The 19,802-nt window shown below is 40.3% G+C and overlaps 1 protein-coding gene across 1 annotated transcript in view; it reads right to left on the reverse strand.

Moving 5' to 3' along the window:
- Positions 1-19,328, reverse strand: part of CFAP58 (cilia and flagella associated protein 58) — a 102,993-nt gene extending 83,665 nt beyond the window's left edge. Inside the window, exons 1-7 of the mRNA XM_055249910.2 lie at positions 19,189-19,328; positions 12,959-13,240; positions 9,063-9,211; positions 6,363-6,519; positions 5,251-5,445; positions 2,714-2,851; positions 251-410 (exon numbers count right to left, since the gene is read on the reverse strand). Coding sequence (XP_055105885.2) covers positions 251-410; positions 2,714-2,851; positions 5,251-5,445; positions 6,363-6,519; positions 9,063-9,211; positions 12,959-13,240; positions 19,189-19,197 — 1,090 coding nt within the window. The 5' untranslated portion in view covers positions 19,198-19,328. The remainder of the gene's footprint in view (positions 1-250; positions 411-2,713; positions 2,852-5,250; positions 5,446-6,362; positions 6,520-9,062; positions 9,212-12,958; positions 13,241-19,188) is intronic.
- Between the last annotated feature and the right edge of the window lie 474 nt (positions 19,329-19,802).

Raw genomic sequence — 19,802 nt, forward strand, 5'->3', positions numbered from 1 at the left:
AGCAATACTTCAGGCTGGATTGTCATTTTTGCCAATGGAACCTGCGGAAGAATTGTTTAAGGTAAGAGTTTAAGGTGTTCAAAATGATGTCCCCCACCTCACGCCATATTGACTGTTTACCAGTGTGAGTGTTGTTTTACTGATTTCATTTGGCATGGGTTGTGTTTGTAAACATGGAGCCCTGGGTTACAAGATAACATCAGTCACCAATAAAATGTTTCTAAATGAATAAAAGCACAAAATGGTTTACCTCTCTCTAATCCCACAATCTGATTTTTTAGGGTTTCTTTGTGCTGTTCGACTTCCGCCTTTTGATCTTCAGTGTGGTGCAATTTCTTATGGATTTGTTCTCTGATTTTGTTGAGCTTCCCGATGTCAAGGTGCATTTGATGGACTTCTTCCTCTTTGGCCTGTAATTAGTGAGAAAGAATTAATGAGACACTTTGTAAATGAAGAGCCGGGAACTGGATGATGGTAAACTCAGAACCAATAAAAGGAAATTCTTCCCATGGCATTTTAAAGTTGTTCTGTGAGATTAAATCAAGCACACACAATTTGGTTTTGAGAGAAATTGAAAAACTGTCCACTGAGTAAAATATGTGGTTATGTTTTATATTTTTATAAACTACAAATAAAAAGACTGAAAAATTTTGTTTCAAATTACCATCTGAAACGGTTTTGCTGTGTTCCCACCCAAATCTCATCTTGAATTCCCATGTGTTGTGGGAGGAACCTGATGGGAGGTAATTGAATCATGGGGGCAGGTCTTTCCCATGCTATTCTCATGATATAAACTAAATCTCATGAGATCTAATGGTTTTAAAAAGAGGAGTTCCCCTACACAAGTTCTCTCCCTTTGCCTGCTGCCACCCACATAAGATGTGATTTGTTCCTCCTTGCCTTCCACCATGATTGTGAGGCCTCCCCAGCCATGTGGAACTGTAAGTCCATTTAAATCTCTTTTGTAAATTGCCCAGTCTTGGGTATGTCTTTATCAGCAGCATGAAAATGAACCATTTAACTGTAGAATCAAATAAGAACGCTAAGTTGTATGTATCAAAAATATGTGAATTTTGTATACAGTATTTGATTAGCAATTTTCATGAACTTATGAAGTGATCTCTCTCAGATGGTTATTAACACACTATAAAATATTCAAACACTCTTTTGGACTCACTGGGCCATTGTAGGTCAATTATATACACTAGAGAAGGGGTCCTCCTTCCTCAAAGTATGTTAGTCTGTAGGTATGCATGTGGATAAGTGGACCAGATATTTCATAGTATGAATAGGCAGTCTATAAAATGGCAAACAGTCCCCAAAAATAATCCTAGCAAAGAAAAGCACCCGATTTTTGTCTAAAGACTTCAAGCTTTCCAGATTTTGGAAATTTTAATTAAATTCACTTTTTTTAAATTTTGCCATTAGAAGTGACTGGAAAAGCAGCTGGGATTCTTTTGCAAACAAAGGTTAGCAATTATCTCAGCTCATAACAATGAAGAGACTGAAATTAGCTGTTCATGTTAAACTCAGATTATTGCTAGAGGCTGAGTCCCATTAGGCTCATGATCTGATAACAGAAATAGTCCATCTTTCAAAATGCCCCATTCATGTTATCAAGGGAAAGAATTAATGGCATGAGTCTTTTTCCTTTAATTTTACCTTAGGGGCTAATACATTATTTTGACTTAAGTAGTCATCTCATCTCTTCTTTAACTTATTGCATTCTCAAAAAGAATGGTTTCAAGTCTACCCATTCTGGGCTGTTTTAAAAGTTTTTCAGCGTCAGACCCTCAGACCCTATAGGGTTCAAATTAGTCAATGTTAAGGGCTCTCCAGTTCTAAGATGTTCTAATTCAGTAGTTATTAATCCAGACCCCACAGTTAGACTTCAGAAAAATCCTGGAAACCTCTCCTATTTCTGGGATGCATGCAACACAAGATGTAAGATATGCAAATAAGTGTGTGCATGTGTATATTACCACCAGATTCTCAAAAGAGATTGTGATACAAAAATGTTACGGTTCTCTGCCCAAATCTGTGTATTATTCTTGCTAGGCCACTCTTTTTACATCCAGTATTCTAACATAACCAGAGTAGGGAATATGGATTTTTTTCAGAATTAAAGTGAGAAACATAAAACTGCTCTGTTAAGCAGGTAGGCATACAATATATATCAGAGTATAAACTGTTATCTAAACTTAATTTGCAAGCACTCTTCAATGAGAGCAAGGAGACGAATAGGAAATCTGTCTCAAAATATACCTTGGACAGAAGTGCAGATCATGATTCCACAATCCTGTAAGTAAACCCTAGGTAGTATCAGTCTCTCTCCCAGCCATTCCATCCCACCTTCTCCAACAAGTAGTAACTATAATCTGAATTTTTTGCTGTTCACACGTATGAATGGATTTCTAGATTTGAGCAACTTGTTTCTTGCAAAGCTAGTTACAGAGATAGACATCTGAGCTCACTTTGGAAACCATTTGCATAACCATATGATCAATAATCAGGTTTGCAATTTTACAAGAATGGAAGTCATCAAACTCTGCTTCCGGGCCTAAAGCAATCACTATAGGCTTGCACCTGCCTCTGATGTGTCAAGGTACTCAGTAGAGCCAACACAGGCTATCCAACCAAGGGCTCCAATTGCCAAGGCAAACCTGTGTTAGGAAGAAAGAGCTAGAGAACAGACATGTGACTTGGTGTTTACTTTGAGCTCCAACGCCTTCTGTTGGTTTTCCTGGGATAGCTGCTCACAGACCAAACTGTGCTGTTCATTCTCTTGCTGAAGTTTAGCATTTCTCATCTGAAATTGCTCGAGTTCCTTTGCAGCTCTCTCATTCAGTATCTGAAAGGGATGGAATGAGCTGGTTAATGCTTTTTAATCTGATTACAATACTTGGATATACACACAGGGGGCCCCACAAACCTCCTGGGAAGATAACAGCAACCCTGAGTTTTTTGTCTTTGTAGAAATTGTTCTTTATTCCCGATGAAAGCACTAATGCACTCAAATATAATGAATGTTAAACGGTTGAAGAAAATGATGCCTTCTAATGAATAACACAGTGAGCATAATTTTTTTTCTGAGAGCCTTGGGAAGTCTTGTTCACAGGTGGTGGATAAATATTTTAATGCCTGTTTGCCATTTGGCAGGCTTCGCATACGCAACAATTGCTATAATCATTGCAAATGAGCTAGAGATTCAAACGGATTTTATAAGCTGTGGGGCTCGGAAGCTACATCTTCAGAAGCAAATCCTGCATTAACATGCCTACAACATTTTCGTCAACAGAACTGTTCACTAACACCAACACAGAGACAATTTTCTTTTAATCTAACTTAAGTCGAAACCGTGGAACAGCAGCAAAGTGATTTATATCTGCTTGAGTGCAGTGTCAGCCAGATTTTCCTCTTCCCTGCCTTGGCTATCCTAAGCAGATATGGTTTTATAAAAACAAAGGATTATATCTTAGGGGCTCATTTCTATTGGGGAAATATTGAGGAGGTGGAGGGATAGCAAATGAATTGCAGGATAAAAATAGAAAGACAGTTTAGGTAATGTCTCCAAAATATAACTTCCATGCACACAAAAATTAAGGATGAAAAGAATCCAACCAATTCTCCATCAACAGGGACTAAATAAAATGTAACCAGCTATGCTAAAAATGAAATTGTGTTTCATAGGAGGATAGTTTTTATCCTGATGTCCAAAAGCCTCTCTCTTATGTTTCATGCTCAAAGAAGTCTCATGTTTTTCTGCTGGAGGCTGCACGTTGTGAATTATCTATTTGACTTCTGGCTTTATATAAAATTAATAGAGCAACGGACAAAAAAAAGTATACTTATATCTATTTTTGAGTATAAAACTGCTATATGGCTTGACAATACTTTGGAAACAAGCTTCCTGAGGAAAAACATATTTAAGAAAAGACTTTTCAATTATATGAATTGCTTTTTTAAGAAATGAGAGAAAACATAATACAATTACTAATACTTGTATCACCTTAAACTGCTATAACAGAGGAAGTGTTAAAAACAGTACCATATTAAAAATACATAAAGATTGACCATAGTTTGCTAAACTTGAAAATATCTTAAAAATAAACCTGTTGGCTGGGTGCAGTGGCTCATGCCTGTAATCCTAGCACCTTGGGAGGCCAAGACAGTTGGATTACTTGAGATCAGGAGCTCGAGACCAGCCTGGCCAACACGGTGACACCCTGTCTCTACTAAAAATATAAAAATTAGCCAGGCATGGTGGCGGACTCCAGCTACTCGGGAGACCGAGGCAGGAGAATCGCTTCAACCCAGGAGGTGGAGGTTGCAGTGAGCTGAGATCATGCCACTGTGCTCCAGCCTGGGCGACAGAGAGACTTCATCTCAAAAATAAATAAATAAAAATAAAAATAAAACTGTTAAAAATAAATTGTTATACTCACCCAGTGGAATACTGCACAGCAATGAGAGCTCATGGTCTACTGAGCTCTGTCCAATAGAGCTTTCTGCAGTGATATAAATGTTCTCTGTCTGTGCTAATATGGCAACAACTAGCCACCTGTGGCTACTGAGTACTTGAAATGATACTGGTACAACCAAGGAAATGAATTTTTAATTTAATTTCATTTTAATGAAGTTGAATTTAAATAGCCACTTGTTGCTAAGGGTTACCATATTGGGCATCACAAGTCTATAACGACATGGCAACAACATGAATGTATCTCACAAACAGAATATAGCAGAAGTTAGACACAAAGAATATATCCTGTAATATTTTATTTCTGTAAAGTATAAAGACAGGCAAAACCAAACTCTGCTTAGAATTCAGGATAGAAATGGTATTTTAGGGGGAGAAGGACTAAGAGGGAGCACAAAAGGGCTTCTGGGGATGCTGGTAATGTTGTTTCTCCGGCTGGGAGCAGGTGACCAAGATGCGGTTGAGTGGTGAAAATTAATCAAGCTGCCCTCCCGTGACATATACACTTTTCTATATGTGTAGTATAGATCAACAGAAGGTTAAAAAGAAACTTATTAACCTGTTAGAGCTGGGAAATTTAAAAGGGGGGGCATAACTACCTCATAAGAGCCATTCAGAGACCAAATTGCAGTGCTAAGTTTTACATCATCAGCACGAGTAGTGAAGGGAATTTACTGCTTTCCAAGAGAATTCAAAATGCACAAAAAGGTGAATAAAGGTGCCATTCTGGGTTTTTCTTGCTTTTTTGCAAAGGCCCACACCCAACTCACCTTCTGCTCCTTCAGCTGCTGCTCCAGCTTCTGAAGCTCCTCCTTGCTCTTCTGCACATACTGCTGCAGGGCTTTTATTTCTGTCTGCCTGCTGTCCATGTCTGTCTGAATCTGCTTGAGCTCTTTCTCTAGTTTTTCCTTCTTCCGGAGCTCCCGGGAAGCTTCGTTCTGACATTGCTGGATTTCTTGTTGGAACTAGACGGTGTGGAAAGGACAAGAGAGAAAGAGATGAGCCCTGACCATGGCAGGTCTCAGCGAACCAAGCCTTCTCCTCTCTCAGGTCTGTGATTGTCAGGGCAGTCACTTTGCAGTAGCATTTCCCCTATAGGGCAGACATACTTGAGCCCCAGTGTTCAAATTTTTGAGGAATATTCTATACTGTTTCTTGGGGCCTTGAAATCAAATGACTACCCTGATGGTGGGCAGCAAATCCACAAAGTGTGGTATAAAATCAAATACATATGGAAGCTCAGAGTTCTAGGGGCATTAAACATGGAAAGAATTCATCCCATTCTCTATCAATAGGGACTAAATAAAATGTGGCTAGCAACCCTAAGTATAAAATTGTGTTTTACATGACCCTGGATATTGCTAAAGAGAGCACTATAGGTTTATCTTGATGTCCAAATGCTAGGAAAAGCCTTTTTCCTATCTCATGTTCAAAGAAGTCTCGTTTTTTTCTTGGGGACTGCACATTGTGTATGATCTATTTGACTTCGGGCTTTATATAAAAGTGTTCAGAAGGAGTCTGCTAAATGACTTTCTAATAAATAAATAAATAAGAAGGGCCAAAGAAACTACTTCTACCACCCCCAGATGCTGGGCCCCCTGGCCTTCATGGGGATCATCTTTTTGAGCCAGAATTGTAAGTAGGGAGTGCCTGCCTCAGTGACTTCTCAGACAGAGAATGCAGAGAAAGAACAATTCAAGTCATTCAACTCAAGTAAAGCTCCTCTCAAGAGAACAAACTAAAGAAACAAGAAGAACTGAGGATGTTTCATCTGGGTGCAAGGGGGTAAATTTGAGAAAGGAGCAAGATGGGAATAGAGACTGTGGAAGGACAAACATCCTCTGGAAGGAAATATTCCTTCTTCTTGCCCTCCATGGCAGACCTGACTGATGGTGTGTTCAGCGTCCTCTTTTGATCGCTCTGTTTCCTGCTGCTGTTCAGTGGTCTGAGCTAGGGATTCTCGTAATTTTACCACTTCTGATAAGAGCTGGTCTCTCTCCTTTGTCACTTCTTCTTTGAACCTCAGTAAATCTCGGATGCTAAAAACGAAGAACACAGGAGTCAGACTAAATGGCCATCTGCTCAGGGGTCCTTCATATCATTCTCTGAGTTCGTTTTCATGGGAAAGATGTCAGGTCAATGATCAACACTATTCAGGCATTAAAGAGAAAGATCTTTATGCCATGATATGGGATCAGATTGTGAGACGTTAACTGGAAAGAAGTACTAATGATAACATGCATAGTATAATTTATTTTTTTATTTTTAAGAAAATACAATGTCTATTCATGCGTGTGTGTGTGTGTGTGTGTGTGTTTTACAGACATTTTTACAGAAGCCCAGAAAAACATATCACTGATTATCTCTGAGAAATTTAAGGTGGAAAGTTGTGGGGGTTGATACTTTCCACACCTCTGTATTACTTGAATTTGTTACAATAAGACTATATTGCTATTATCAACTCTGGTAATTAATCCTAAGCAGATGTCAATTTTGGAAATTATTTGTTTAATATATCCACTGGAGGGCTATGATCACAGCTATAAACTCTAGAATAAAGCATAAACAGAACCAAATAATATGCATTGCTAGTTTTCTATCCATTTACCCAAAAAGATTAGTTTCTCCCAAATGAATGCAGCCCAGATAAAATGTTACAAAGAACAAAATTGGGAAAATCATTCATGATGCCCATTTTTGGAGGTTATGTGATAATATTCATTGATTTGAATTGTAAACCAGTTACCTCCAAATTTCCAAAGCCATTCCATATGATTTGGCATGACTTCCTGCAGAATTAGCACTTTGTAAGTGGAAGCTCAGTGTCTGATACGACCTCTGCAGCAGAATGAATGTAGAGCAAGGCAGCTCTTGGAGCTGAGAAGGCAGAGGAGAACTTGCACTGCAGACTCTTGCAGCTGACAGTCATCAAACGACTGCTCAAAACACAGGAATTTGACAAAGTATATTTACCAACACCTTTGATGTAACAAATGTTTAATAAGGAAACTTTAAACCTGCACTCAAATTCTACTCCAGAAATAAAACCTTAAATTTGAAGGTTACTATGAAGACAGACAGTTACACCTGGGCACACTGTTAAAGATAAATTATGGGCTGGATTGTTTCTTCAGTTCTCCTCCTCACCCTCTTCCAATGCTTGTTAAAAATGCCTTGTATCTGAATCAGTTCCCTCGCATTCCTCTTCAGTAGTTGCTCTGAATATGCTTGACTTCCTTAACAAGAAGATAAATCCCACACTACAGGCATCACATTTTCTGTTTTTATTTCCTATTCCCTCTCCCAACCATTGTACTTAGGACTATCTGTCAATGTTGGATCAATGCATCAAAAAAGCATAAGAAACTGAAAAAGCAACATTAGATTTGGTTAATTTCCTTGGCTGCCCAAGGAAGTGTATGTTCATTCCTGATTCATTCGTTGATGCCATGTTTTGCATGCCTCACACAGTGCTGGGCTCCTGGAGGGGATATAAAGGTGTCTTCCTTCACAGAGTTCATAGCCTAATGAGTAGAGAAGCACATCAACAAATAATTTTCAATGTAATCTGATCAGTGCCATACTAGAGGTAAATGTTGGGTCTTACGGAAACAGAAAACATAGTGACTTTCTGTGTGGTCATTGGAGTCTGGATGTGGAGAGGATGTTGGAACAGTGATGCTGATGGTGATGAAGTTAAGACAGTGTTTGAGATGGGTCTTAAAGGAGACATAAAAGTTGACCATGGGGAGAATGGAAGAAAAGGCATTCTGAGCATGGAAAGCAGCATGTACAAAGGCATGGAGGTGTGAGCAACTCGATGGGCTGGCACGAGGCTAGAGAGGCTGACTGGGGCAGGTTCTCAAAGGGCTCTTGACACAGTCAAGAGTCTGGGCTTTATCCTTTGGGTATGGGTAGCTATTGAAAGTGTTTATGATGGGGATAGGTGCACATGTGTTTTAGGAGCCTAAATTTGGTAGCAATGATGGAATAAAGAAGGACATGTCTTCTGTAGGCAGGGAGACTAGTTAGGAGGCTACTGCCAAATCTGGCAGAGAATAGGAGGCCTGAACCAAGGCAGTAGCACTGGTGACCAGAAGGAGTGAAAGGCCACGCTTAGAAGACCAAGTCAACAAGGCAGTGGCTTTAAGAGACGGGGGAGCAGGAGGAGGGAAGAGCAGCTCTGTTTTCTGGCCTAGAATCTGAAGGGTGGGAGGGATGGTGATGAGACTGATTATGGGGAGTAGGTGGGAGAAGCTGGGACTCTGGGCAGAAAATTAGCCAGTTATATTCTACACAAATTGCAGAGAAATAAACTTAACATCTTACTCATTTTGAAACTATACTACTGATTCCTATGGAGGCAGAAGTTTAAGATAACCACGAATTAGAAGTTCTTAGGTGTGGAGAAAAGAACATTACTTAAAATGCAACAGACAGAAAACAATCTCTGAGAACCCAATAAAGAAGAGTCTTATATCACAGAGAATGTTCAAGAAGACACTGGCAAGCCCCAGGCTGTCTATTGAAGGAGGCCTCTGCAAAAGCAAGTTTAACATACATCAACAAGGCTATGACTTACTTGCTATCCTGGTCCATTGACAGTCCAGACCCTTGCTCCACTAGTTTGGTCAGGTTCACTATCTCCTCTTTCAGAGCAAGAATCGTCTCCTTGGCCTTCTGCTCTTTGTCGTAGGCTGAGTCCACCATCTTCCAGGCCTTTTCAATTTCCTAGATGGGTCATAGAATATCAGTGAGAAAGACCGAACTGGGTTCTAGATGCAAGATAAACTAGCAAACAGAATAATACCATGACCACAGTGTAGCTGTATAAATGTGCATTGACTAAATTGTTTAATGCGAGCTAGTCAACAGTGAATAGCACATTGAAAGAGGAAGACTGGACTGGACGTGGTGGTACAGGCCTATAGTCTCAGCTACTCGAGGAGCTGAGGCAAGAAGACCTCTTGAGCCCAGGAATTTGAGGCTGCAGTGAGCTGCAATCATGCCACTGCACTCTAGCCTGGATGACAGGGCAAGACCCTGTCTGAAAAAAATTAAAAATAAAAATAAAATAAAGTAGAGACTACTAGAGGGTATTTTTTCTTGTGTAGCTGAGTGTGGCTGCAAGGCTCACTTACTGCAAGGTTTGCAAAATTAGAAATAAAAGTTTATGTGCTTTTCAAGTCCAGATATTAAAAGGAAAAAAAATAAGTTTTATCACATGAGAAATGATCATAGATCCAAGCCTTAAATTGATAGACTGGGCCGGGCACGGTGGCTCACGCTTGTAATCCCAGCACTTTGGGAGGCCGAGGTGGGCGGATCACGAGGTCAGGAGATCGAGACCACAGTGAAACCCCGTCTCTACTAAAAATACAAAAAATTAGCCAGGCGTGGTGGCAGGCGCCTGTAGTCCCAGCTACTCGGAGAGGCTGAGGCAGGAGAATGGCGTGAACCCGGGAGGCGGAGCTTGCAGTGAGCCGAGATCGCGCCACTGCACTCCAGCCTGGGCGACAGAGCAAGACTCCGTCTCAAAAAAATAAATAAATAAATAAATAAAATAAAATAAAATAAAATAGATAGACTGAATTAAACCTCTCGAAAGATTTGTAAATAAAAAATATATTTTATCATCTGGTCCCAAGTGATCTCCTAGTGGCAATGTGAGCTTTAGAACAATCCACACAATGCTGTTCTTTACTGTTACCTAATTGTACCCTACAACCTTGGTAATTCCCATTTTGCAGAAACTCAAGCCCAAGCCTTCTCATCAAATGCTTACATATGGGAAAAAACCCATAACAGGGAATGGAGGCAATGACCCATGCAGCTTTGGCTTCCTTACTGTTATAAAATGCAATGTGTAATATTGACATAAATACTTAAAAGTGAATTACAGCAGTTCCAGTAAAGGAGCAAAGCACAGTAAATTTTGCAACATGACATAATTTGGATGTATGTCCCTGCCCAAATCTCATATTGAAATGTAATCCCCAGTGTTGGAGGTGGGGCCTGGTGGGAGGTGACTGAATCATGGGGGTGGATTTCTCATGAATGGTTTAGCACCATCCTCTTGGTACTGTCCTTGTGATAGTGAGTGAGTTCTCACGAGATCTGGTCATTTAAAAGTGTGTGATGCACGCATATGTTCATCATAGTGCTACTGACAATAGCAAAGACATGGAATCAACCCAAATGCTTATCAATGATAGACTAGATAAAGAGTACGTATACACCATGAAATACTATGCAGCCATAAAAAAGTACAAGATCATGTCCTTTGCAAGGACATGGATGGAGCTAGAGTCCATTATCCTTAGCAAACTAACACAGGAAATGACAACCAAATACCACATGTTCTCACTTATAAATGGGAGCTAAATGATGAGAACACATGGACACATAGAGGAGAATAACACACACTGGGGCCTTTCAGAGGGTGAAGAGTAGGAGGAGGGAGAGGATAAGGAAACAATAACTAATGGATACTAGGCTTAATACCTGGTGATTAAATAATCTGTACAACAAACCCCCACGACACACGTTTACCTATGGAACAAAACTGTATATCCTGCACATGTACCCCTGCACTTAAAAGTTTTTTTTAAAAAGTGTGTGACACCTCCCCCCCTCCCTCTCTTGCTCCTGCTCTGGCCCACGTGAAGTGTCTGCTCCACTTTGCCTTCTGCCATGACTGTAAGTTTCCTGAGGCCTCCCAAGAAGCTGAGCAGATGCCAGTGTTATGCTTCCCGGACAGCCTGCAGAACCATGAACCAATTAAGTCTCTTTTCTTTCTAAATTACCCAGTCTCAGGTATTTCTTTAATGCAATGTGATGACCAACTAATACACAACAGCTTTGAGTTTTAGGCCACCACTTAACTTTCTTGCAAAATTCTGTCGAGTAGAATGTGGGTCCTTTGTACAGATAAGAACCTATAAGCTTTAGGTTAAAATATTCCACTTGTTTATTGACAAGGAATAAAATGGGTGGAAGAGAGTATTTAATGTAACAAATTCGTGGTCACTATTACATTAGACAGACTACTCTTGGGTAACTATAGCACATAATTCAGTGATTCAAAGCAAAATGTCAGTTTGTGGAATATTTCTTATGTAGCAACCACATGTGTTATATTTGGCAAAACAAATGAAAGATATTTACATTAAAAAATGATTACAAAAGTTTTATCCAAATCAACTTCACCAATTAGATTTTTAATCCATTCATGACCTCCATTTCCAGATTTTGTTTGTTTGTTTGTTTTGGGTTTTTTGTTTTATTTTGTTTTGTTTTTTGAGATGCAGTCTTGCTCTGTTGCCAAGGCTGGAGTGCAGTGGCACAATCTTGGCTCACTGCAACCTCCACCTCCTGGTTCAAGTGATGCTCCTGCCTCAGCCTCCCAAGTAGCTGGGATTACAGGCATATGCCACCACGCCCAGCTAATTTTTATATTTTTGGTAGAGACGGGGTTTCACCATGTTGGCCAGGCTGGTCTCCTGACCTCAGGTGATCCACCCACCTCAGCCTCCCAGAGTGCTGGGATTACAGGCATGAGCCACCACCCCCGGCCCTTCATCAGTTTTTACATTTACAATGAAAAATGTTTTTTTCCATTATAAAATGACTTTAAGCCTTCTTATATTGGTTTTTCAGCAAGGAGAAGAAGAACATGACAATAAACTTTAAAACAGCACTTAAAAGTGAGTAGTTTCTAAGAGAATTGATAATCCATATTTAGTACTGGTCTTGGAAATTCATTTGAACTGGGTGGTATCTAATTGCATGATATCAAGGCAGCTGTCTAAAAATTTTATAAATTGTTTCTCATATTTAGGGTTTTAATTATGTTTCAACCTCTTATCACCATGAGTCAGCAAGGAACATTTATATTTTACCTTCAAAATAATGCAACACACTTAAGGATGAAAAAAATCTAGTGTAAAACAAAGCAATACATCCTTAGTATCCCCAGACTGAATCTCTGTTCTCCTATTATGAGGAACTGGGAGGATTCAGAGGAAAGAAAAGGAGTGCTAGGAAGAAAGGTCATGAAAATTACTATCTGGGAATTCTCAGGGCAATCTTTACTACAACAGGAGAAAAAGCAGAAATATGAAAATATCTTTAACAGTTAAACTACCATCATGAGGTATTAAATTACTTATCATGCATCAAATAAGACATATTGAGATTCCAAATATTGCATTTACTTATCTCTAAATCTTTTTCCTAACCCATTATTTCCCAGAAACCAAGCAAGTAAGATGCTCCATTATTTTCTGCATGATGTGATTCACCCAGGCTAAAAAAATTGTTTTCTTTGAAAATGAACATTATTCCTTAGGCTTAATGAATATAAAATCATGTAAATTTTTACCTAATAACTCATTTACTACCAGCCTAGAGGTGCCAATATAATGAGAGAATGATGTTTTAAATTCAGGTTCATTCCATTTCTAGAAGATCACTGACCTTCTTTAGGGATGCAATGGTGGTCTGATCGTCCTGAGAGAGCTTAAGGGCAGTGGCGACCTTCGCGGAATTCACTACAATCTCTGCATTTAGCTCTCTGCATTTGGCCATCAGACGCTTTTCATTGTCATAAGACTTCTTCATGACAGCATGAAGCCTCTCATATTCAATCCGAAATTTTTCCAGACTTTTGTCTCCTGAAAGTTCACGGAGAACTCCCTGAAAATCTCTTTCCATTTCTTCAAATGCAGATTCTTCCAGGACTTGCTTTCCACCCTTTTCCTATAGAAAAAAAGCAGGGATGGGAAAGGGCAATGCAACATTTACATCATTACTGTCAAGGAATTACTGCTATTACCTCTGAATGAAACACCTCCATACGAGCAAAAGTAAAGCCACTGATAAGCAGAAAAATTAAGATTATATGATAGGAAAGTTCCTCGTTCAGACCCTGATGCTTATGTACATATACATGTGTGAGTGTATATGTATATGTATATTATATATATATACACACACACACACATATATACACACATACACATTATACATTTATACACATTACATATATATATATGCATTGGGATATATATGCAGAATATATATGCATTAGGATAATAGTAGTTCCCACCACATGATGTTACTAAGGATTAGATTAAATGAGATCACTGATGTTAAACACTTAGCCAAATGCCTGCAAATAGTAGGGATTCAATGAATTTTCAGAGCTATTATGATTATTCCAAACCCTGGTCTCTTTTCACTGGGCCCTGCTTCTTATTGCCCCTAAGACTGCAAAGGGCAGCGGGGGTGGCCACAGTGTGCTGAGGCCAGACATAGGAAGATCTTGGCATAGATATCATGAAATCACATATGCAGTGAAACTCACCTGAAATATGCAATTGTCTCCCAAAAGAGATTCCATCATTTTTATCCCTTAGAAACGTAGGCTAGGTCATGCCCCACAGTGTCCTAAAATGCCCCTGTGCAATACTCATGGGACTTTTCCACATTTGCTTTCCATGGTTAGATGGGCAACAAATTATTTCAAAATATAAGCCCAGACATACAGATATAATTCAAGCAAGTCTGGCTATTACTTAGATGAGAACCTAAGAGTGAGTTATATCAGAATTCTTATTTCTCTACTTTTAGGGCTTGAATTGTATCCCCCAAAAAGGTATTTTGAAGTCCTAACCCTGCTAATCTGACCTTATTTGGAACAGAGTCATTTAATAAGTTAAGATGAGCTCAGACTGGAGTAAGCCACCCAGTTTGTGGTGCTTTGTTATGGCTGCTGTAGCAAACAAATCCACCTACTTCTTGCTAGCTACAACATAATAATGAAGAATGGGTATGGTTAATATATTTATTCATTCATTGAGTAAGTATTTATTGAACATCTGCCATACATAAATTCTGTGATGGATTGGGAATAAACAGCTTATCCACAAGATGAGGAATAAAGAGCTTATCCACAGGGAATTTATACTTAATTGCTGGTGGGGTATGAATGCAGTTAATGAAAGCATAGAATTTGATCCCTATCATAAAATGTATTCAAAGTTCTCTATGAACCCACAGAAAGAGAATTATTCCCAGCAGCAAGAATAAGAAAAAAATCTCAGAAAATAATTGGCATTTGAGCAGGCCCAGAAGGAAGAGTGGAATTTTCATAGGGGAATATGGAGAAAAGGGGCATTCCCAGCAGATGGCAAAGCCTGAGCAAAGCTCAGGGCCAAGCAAGTATCCAAGTTGGCTAAAGAATAAGAGGGATGAACAGAACAGAATAGAGTCCAGAAATAATGCGGCACAGCTACAACCATCTGATCCTTGACAAAGTGAACAAAAAAGCAACAGGAAAAGGATTCTCTATTCAATAAATGGTGCTGGGATAATAGGCTAGCCATATGCAGAGGATTGAAACTGGACTCCTTCCTTACACCATATACAAAAATCAATTCAAAATGTATTAAAGACTTAAATGTAAAACCTAAAACTATAAAAACCCTGGAAGATGACCTAGGAAATATCATTCTGGACATAGGCCCTGACAAGGATTCATGACGAAGATGCTAAAAGCAATTGCAACAAAAACAAAAATTGGCAAATGGGACTTATTTAAACTAAAGAGCTTCTGCACAGCAAAAAAAAAAAAAAAAAAACTGTCAACAGAGTAAATAGACAACCTACAAAATGGGAGAAAACATTTGCAAACTGCATCCGACAAAGGTCTAATATTCTGAATCTATAAGGGACTTAAATAAAATAACAAGCAAAAAACAAACATCCCCATTAAAAAGTGGACAAAGGATATAAACAGACACTTTTCAAAAGAAGACATACACGCAGACAACAAGCATATAAAAAAATGCTCAACATAGCTAATCATTAGAGAAATGCAAATCAAAACCACAATGAGATACCATCTCACACAAGTCAGAATGGCTTCATTAAAAAGTAAAAAAAAATAACAGATGCTGGCAAGATTGTAGAGAAAAGGGAACATACTCTGCTGGTGGGAATGTAAATTAGTTCAGCCATTGTAGAAAGCAGTGTGGCAATTTCTCAAAGAACTTAGAATTACCACTTGACCCAGCAATTCCATTATTGGGTATATACCCAAATGAATATAAATCACTCTACCATACAGACACATGCATGCATATGCTCATCACAGCACTATCCACAATAGCAAAGACATAGAATCAACTTAAATGTCATCTACAGTAGACTGGATAAAGAAAATGTGGTACATAGGCCTGGCGCAGTGGCTCACACCTGTAATCCCAGCACTTTGGGAGGCCGAGGCGGGTGGATCACCTGAGGTCAGGAGTTCAAGACCAGCCTGGCCAACATGGTGAAACCCCGTCTCTACTAAAAATACAAAAATTACCTGGGTGTGGTGGTGGGCACCTGTAATCCCAGCTACTTAGGAGGCTGAGGCATGAGAATTGCTTCAACCAGGGAGGAAGAGGTTGCAGTGAGCCAAGATCGTTCCACTGCACTCCAGCCTGGGCAACAGAGTAAGACTCCATCTCAAAACAAAAAAGGAAAAATGTGGTACATATACACCATGGAATACTACTCAGCCATAAAAAAGAATGAGATCACATTATTTGTAGCAACATGGATGGAGCTAGAGGCCATTATCCTAACTAATGCAGGAACAGAATACCAAATATCACATGTTCTCACTTATAACTGGGAGCTAAACACTGAGGACACAAAGAAGGGAATAGACACTGGGGCCTACTTGAGGGTGGAAGGTGGGAGGGGGTAAAGAACTGAAAAATTACCTATCAGGTACTATGCTTATTACTTGGGTGATGAAATAATCTGTACAACAAACCCTTGTGACATTCAATTAACCTATATAACAAACCTGCACATTTATCCCCGAACCTAAAAGAAAAGTTTAAAAAAGTCTGTGCACATTTTAGAAAAGGATAAGAGGTATGACAAGGAGAAGGAAGCAAAACACTAGCTAGGGAGTGAGGGACACACAGTAAAAACACTGAATTACATTCAAAGGAGTATGGATTGCATTATTCTGCAGGCCACAGGGAACCACTCAAGACTTTTGAGCAAAGGACTCATAAGGCTTGAAAGGCCTTACTTACGTTTGCAATATTATGTTTTAATATTCTACTCTACAAAAGGCCTTGGCATCAACACTATCTTGCTAAAAGAAACCAACTGAAACAATCTCTAGTCCCAATAATAAAGTAAAATTTCAATTCACCCTGAAGATTTTAAGGAGTCTAGTTTACCTTCTGTTTTGACAAGCCTGTCTTGCCCAATATGGAGAAAATCTATGTATTCTTGGTTTTTGAAAACACTTGTATTATTAATTAAATCTCTAACGATGACATGCAAGCAAAATAGTCTTTGTAAATTAAAATAAATGTAGAGTCACAAGCATATCTACAGCATTTTGTATAACAACTTTAGTACTAATTTTAAATTCACATGGGTTTTTCTTCCTGCCTAAAAGCAGATTATTGCAAAGACCACAATGTAGTAATTCCACAAAGGAGGAAAAACCATATTAAGGAAATATGGTGTTGCTGCTGTTCTGTTCTTCTCCCTTGTTGATGCTAAACATAAGCACACACAAAAATTTATCACTACAATGTTCTTGGTTCCATCCCTGTAAATGGTATTAACGTCAACACTTGATCAACAGCCTAATGATTTGTTAGCTGTCCAAGTTTTACCTGTTTACCTGGCACTTAGCACAGGAATGGAAAAACACCAAAGAAGGAAAAGTTTTAAAGAAACTTTTAGGAACAAAAGAGATTTGTTCCTATTGTCATTAAAAAGTATATTACTTTTAAAAGCAAAGGAAAAATAATCTCAGCTTTGGCCAATAAACAGTTGATATTTCCACTATTATAGCATATAATGGTATCTGTTTCAGAAGCATGAAATCAACATGAACTGATCAGAAAGGAACTGTGGCATTTCTTTATTCTTCACCTATTCACTGATTGTTCGCTATGTGCCAGGTACTGTCCTGTCCTAAGTACTGGGAATATCAATTAGTGGGGAGAAGGAAAAGGAAAAAGGAAAAGAGAACTGCAATATAAGATGAGGCCAGAGGGGAAATAGAGAATTGTGAAAGCAGAATCGAGAAAGTTGGCTGAGGTCAAGTAAGAAGAAAAGTAGAAGAAAGGAAGAAACGAGAGGAGTAACAGAAAGAGGGATATGGAAATAACTAATTCGTAATAGTGAAGCAGCTTCTGAGGCCAGCAACTGGGCAGGGTTCCTCAGAGAAATATGCAAATATATCCTGAATAGGGCAGAGCCAAGGAAATGAGGGGGTGGTGCCTCTGGGAGGCTGGGGCTTCCCTATGGGGAATGAAGAATGAAATAAACAAAGATGACTAGTGGGAGAAAAGAGGAGAAAACACTCAAAAGCAATAATGGGACAATGAAGAACTAGAAGGAACAAGAAAGGAAATGGGAAGAAAGAGATACAAATGACTATGGGTAATGGGGAGAAGTGATGTGGCCACAGCAGCATGGATGTCAGAGAGACATGAGAGTGATGGAGCCCAGGAGTGAGGAAGATGGATGATATGAAAGAGATTGTATCAAAAGGAAAGGAAGGGGGTGTTGACCACAGGAAGACGGAATTTATAAAGCTAGACTAGAGATGGAGGAAAAGCAATGATGAGGTGATGTGAATGGTGCAGAGGAAGCAAGGAAGTAACTAGAACGGGGTGGGGGGATGTGGAGCATGATGGTGCTGAAAGAAGATGGGGCTTGGGCTGGCTTCATGGGAGTGAAAACGTGTCATTTGCACAGGGCCCTTTGCTCAGAAAGGCCCCATTCTTGGGTGAATGCTCTGCTGTTCTGTCTTAAAATTCTTTGCAATTTTTGAAGAGACTTTGTGTTTTCACTTTGCATCAGGCCTTGCAAATCATGCAGCTGGTCCTGGCTGGAACAGACCGTGGGATGGGTGATGGGGGAAGGGCTCTGATGGGGCCGTGAAGGATTTGGGTAGGGCCATAGTGGATGGGGACTGTGAATGGCAAGTTATGACAGGGACCCGAGGCTCTTGAGGTTATAAATGAGGGGGCTAAGGGGCAGGCAGGGAGTCACTGAAGGGTTGCAGAAACAACCCCTCATTGGAGAGGCTGAAAATGGGGTGTATTGTAATATGGGGGAGTGGTGGGGTGATACGAGATGTTAACACAAGAGTCAATGAACACACAGGGCAGTGGTGATGGGCAGAAGAGCCTTAATGAAGATGTGTAACAGCAGGTGATCATATGTTAGGAAATCAAGGTGTGACAGGTGGACAAGGGCCGTTGATTGGGATGACAACAGTCATCTGTGAAGCTTTCTTCCAGGTTTCCCCTGTGAGATAAGACACCTCCAATATTTCTGTGTGAGCCTCCCTTATGGTATCACTCCATGACTAAAAATCTAGGGCTGGGTGCATGTCACGTGTGGATTTCAGAATTCATTAATTTCCTACCGCACTTAGCATAGCGCCAATGCCACAGTGGGGATAGGGGGGTGTCCACACAAATGAAGGAGAAACAGGAGGTAAAGGGGCCAGAGCCAACGGAGAAAGGCGGAGGAGTGAGTGAGGGTGCAGGGGGATAAGATGTTGATGGGGGGGTATATTGGAATCACCGTTTGTGACAATCGTCAGTAGCAGAGGGACAATGGGGAGGGGTCAAGGGAAAGGCGACAGAGGGGCGCTGACTCCTGACCTCAGCCATCCTGATGCTCTCTGGGGGCGGCCTCAGAGGCTGCTGTGGAGATCGCAGGAGCTGGGCCGGAGTCTGGGAAAGAAGCTAAAGGCGCGACGCGCTGTCTCTATCACCCGCCCCGAGCGGAAACCCGCGCTCGGCGCGTCGTCCCGTCGCCTGGCAACCGACACGCCCTCTAGGGGCGCTAGCGGGAATTCGAAAGGGGAGGAGCTTCTGAGGCTGGCACCTGGGCAGGGTTCCTCAGAGAAATATGCAAATATCTCCCCAATGGGGCGAAGCCAAGGAAATGAGGGGGCGGTGCCCTGAGAGGCTGGGAGGAGTCCCACGGTGTGGGCAGATGGAGACACCCAGGAGAAAGAAGAGGGCGAACTGGAAGAGGCCACCCAGAAAGGACGGTGGGTGACACTAGGGAGCCAAGCATGGAGAACCGAGGACTAACGCTTGGAAGGAAATGTGGACCAGAAGATTCCGGATGAGGAAAGGACAGGGGGCTACCCTCTGCCTTCTGAGACAACGAGGAATAATCTCACTTCCAGTCAGTTCAACTCTTGTAAAACAGCTACTGTGTGAAAGACACGGAGGGAAAGCTGAAGTAGAGAAACCACAGACGCTGT

Source organism: Symphalangus syndactylus, chromosome 2 (assembly GCF_028878055.3).
Source record: "Symphalangus syndactylus isolate Jambi chromosome 2, NHGRI_mSymSyn1-v2.1_pri, whole genome shotgun sequence".
Taxonomy (NCBI): domain Eukaryota; kingdom Metazoa; phylum Chordata; class Mammalia; order Primates; family Hylobatidae; genus Symphalangus; species Symphalangus syndactylus.